The sequence below is a fragment of the Pituophis catenifer genome, unplaced genomic scaffold (genome assembly GCF_029215685.1).
Source record: "Pituophis catenifer annectens isolate HBS135680 unplaced genomic scaffold, rPitCat1.0.hap2 SCAF_2, whole genome shotgun sequence".
Taxonomy (NCBI): domain Eukaryota; kingdom Metazoa; phylum Chordata; class Lepidosauria; order Squamata; family Colubridae; genus Pituophis; species Pituophis catenifer.
Genome location: NW_027256882.1, coordinates 237,951,495 through 237,954,983, shown reverse-complemented (window position 1 = coordinate 237,954,983; position 3,489 = coordinate 237,951,495). Strand labels below are relative to the sequence as shown.

General features: G+C 37.3%; 1 protein-coding gene across 1 annotated transcript; it reads left to right on the top strand.

Moving 5' to 3' along the window:
* Positions 1 to 235: 235 nt before the first annotated feature.
* On the top strand, positions 236 to 861 carry DIRAS2 (DIRAS family GTPase 2). The gene has a single exon (XM_070935667.1). It carries the CDS (start codon positions 236 to 238, stop codon positions 833 to 835), a length of 600 nt encoding a protein of 199 aa, XP_070791768.1. The 3' UTR covers positions 836 to 861.
* The last annotated feature ends 2,628 nt before the right edge of the window (positions 862 to 3,489 follow it).

Here is a 3,489-nt window from a genome sequence, read left to right as displayed (position 1 = left end):
TCAATAATGACTGTTAATTCACTGATCTGATCTGTATTGCAAGTTCCAAGTCAGGTGAAAGAGACTCTCTCACGGGTGAAGTTTCATGACTTTGCAAACCGTTCTTCATATATTTCATTCTGAGATGTTGGATGAACTATTGAAAAATAGATTATTAATAACTTTTTAAATATGTATTTTTTTTTTATCACTGCAGACTTTCTTTCCTGGTTGAAAAAAAAAATAATCTGAAAACATGCCAGAGCAAAGTAATGATTACAGGGTGGTGGTGTTTGGAGCAGGAGGAGTTGGCAAAAGTTCACTGGTCCTGAGATTTGTTAAAGGCACCTTCAGAGACAGTTACATCCCTACAATTGAAGACACTTACCGGCAGGTGATCAGCTGCGATAAGAGCATATGCACTTTGCAGATTACCGACACAACAGGGAGTCATCAATTTCCTGCCATGCAGCGCTTGTCTATTTCCAAAGGACACGCATTTATTTTGGTCTATTCGGTCACCAGCCGGCAGTCTTTGGAGGAACTCAAACCCATTTATGAGCAGATATGTCAAATCAAAGGGGATACAGAGAGCTTTCCAATCATGCTGGTGGGAAACAAGAATGATGAGGACCACAACCGAGAGGTGCAAACTGCTGATGGAGAAGCCATGGCCAAGAAATGGAAGTGTGCCTTCATGGAGACCTCAGCTAAAATGAACCACAATGTCAAAGAGTTGTTCCAAGAGCTGCTGAATTTGGAGAAACGTAGGACTGTGAGCTTACAAATCGATGGCAAGAAAAGCAAGCAGCAGAAAAGGAAAGAAAAACTGAAAGGCAAGTGTGTCGTCATGTGAAAGGATCCTTATTCTGGAGCAGTCATGCTGATGTCGTCTTCTGACTGTACCAGATTTCATGCCCCTAAGCCATGGGAAAATTGGTGAAAACTGTTTTATTAATAGCAATTTTGAAAGTAAAGTACTTGAATCAAGCAGTTGTTTGAAGTAAAAGTACTTTCAAGAAGTTGTCTTTTCATAAATTAGCCATTAACGAGAACAATAAATTGTTCCAAAGGCACAAAGGTGTCTAACTTCCAGATCAGAAACAATAACATGTCCATGTTCACTGGCATTACTATTACAATGAAAGGATCTGGTAAATAACCATTTAAAGATAAATGCTAGTGTTATGTACAGAATCATGAAAGATGCATGTGGGTGTGTACACACATCCATACACACATATTTGGCAGACTTAATTTTATTTTATTTAGGCATTAGAAAAATGACTTTCTTAGATTGTAATTTTTTTCCGCTTCTACTATGTCTTGTTTTATTCTCACTGATTTCTTACCCTCCTAAGTAATGTGTAGAATAATCTTCCCTCCTGTAGCCAGAAGAACTGCTGAATGCATGGGCAAAGCTCAATAACCTTCAACTCTACTTTCAGATAGTACAGTTCAGAGACGGCAGTTCAACATGGCTTGGAAATTATTAGAAAATAGGATACCTGGGAGAGGAAATAGTTTTGATCAAAGGGTAAAAGTAAACAATGTTTCTATAGTTCTTAACTTTCTGTATATTTATTTTTACCAAATGCCAAATAATACTAATGATGTTCTATAATCTGAAGAATTTCTAATTTATAAACTTATTGAGTGAATTACAGTTATAATCCATCAATTGTGAAGAATTAAAACAATTAATTTACTATAGACTGATTAAGAATATTTGTGCTGGGGAACAATCATATGTTACCTGAAAGGCAGTGGTGTGATTCTACCTCTTCAGACTGGTTCAAATGAACCGGTAGCTCTGACGATCAGTTGGGAGCGAACCGGTTGGCCCCGACGATCAGTGGGCGCACCCACCCACCCATGCTATTTTCCTACCTTTATCTCCTCAGCTGATTCACGTGGCAGAGCCAATTGCCGCGCGAATCAGCTGTGTTACTCCTCCAAAGAAACCCAGAAGTGAAGATTTCTTCTAACTATGCCTGCGTGCAAAGCACTCAATCACCGAACCGGTTGTTAAACTGGGAGGATTCCACCACTGCTGGACTGCAACCAAAGAGCATACTTGTCTCTATGGCATAGACAGGGAGGTCCATACCTTTATGCCAGAAGTGCACTGATACAAATTCAACTGATGTAGATAGATGTGGATGTTTTGTCTGTAATATTCAGCCTCAGGAAGAAAGTAAAATGGTAACATCCAAACATTAGTTCCAAAATCTGATTGTTCCCCAGACACATAAATAAAATCACTGAGGCTATACAAGTCTGGAGCTGGTGTAGATAATATTTTTACCAGTAATGGGAAGAAATAAGAAGAAATTGTTCTTCTCTAACCATCCCCCTTAAAATAGACATGCAGTACATCCCACTCTGGTTGAAGCAAACCACAGAAGTTGTGAATATGAAGTTGGCTCCACCAGGAAATTTTAAGTGACCCGTGGAATTAGGAAATTTCAAAAACAAAAATATTCTTATTCCTCAATAAATCCTTTTCTGTGCACAGTAGATATCAAGGAGTGTCACTAAGGAAGAAATAGATTCATCATTCTCATGAGTGGGTTGGCACCACTATGTAGGACAAAGACGCTACCAAAACACTTGGATGTAGCCATGCAAGAACTCAAAAAGTTGTTATCAGGTTATCATTTCTCATGTGAGAGAAGGGGATAAAAAAATTTAAGTATATATTTTATGAAAGGAGGAATTGAATTTAAATGGATCCTCCAAGGAAATTGGAGGGAAGATTAGATAGGGAAAAAAACCCTCATCTGCCTCCTCATAGTATTCTCAACAAATGTAAGCTGAAGCTTCCTTTTAAAGATGAATCATTTAGTTATATTTAGTACCAAAGAATAATAATCTTAACTATGTTTCATAGTAATCAAATATTAATTTAATTTTTCTTCCTTCCACCTTATCCATGCTATTTCTTGAACTGGTCTCTGGTTTGCCGTTCAGGCCAAATATAGTCCTAAATTCAAAGAAAAATGCACACCCCTTGGAGAAGAGTATACGATTCTTTGAATCTTATTTGCAAACAGATGTGGATTCAAGTTAGCCTTGATTATCTTAAACAGACAACTGAAACCTCTGCATTTATATTATAGCACATGAATCAGAACATTTCTCTCTTTTTTAAAGAGAATATAAGGAGAATGGAGTCTTTTGAAGCAGTATATTGGTGTTTTAGCAAATGCATATATCAAAAATGAGGCAAGACAGCAAAGTATTCACAAAAATAGGATGTGTGTTTCACTGTGAACGTCACTGAAGAGGTGCTTTTAATGCATTGTCTGCTTTTAACTAGGTATTGCTCATGATGATGTTAATTGTGTGAATCCTTCCATCTTAGCTGCCCCAAACAAATTTCTGTTCTGCACAAAAACAAGAATTTCAGGCAAGTAGGAACCTGCCATATGAAACCATAGCTCATTTCAAATGGAACATTTTTTTTTTCATTTTCTGTAGAGGAGAAATAAAAATGGATGAACCTAA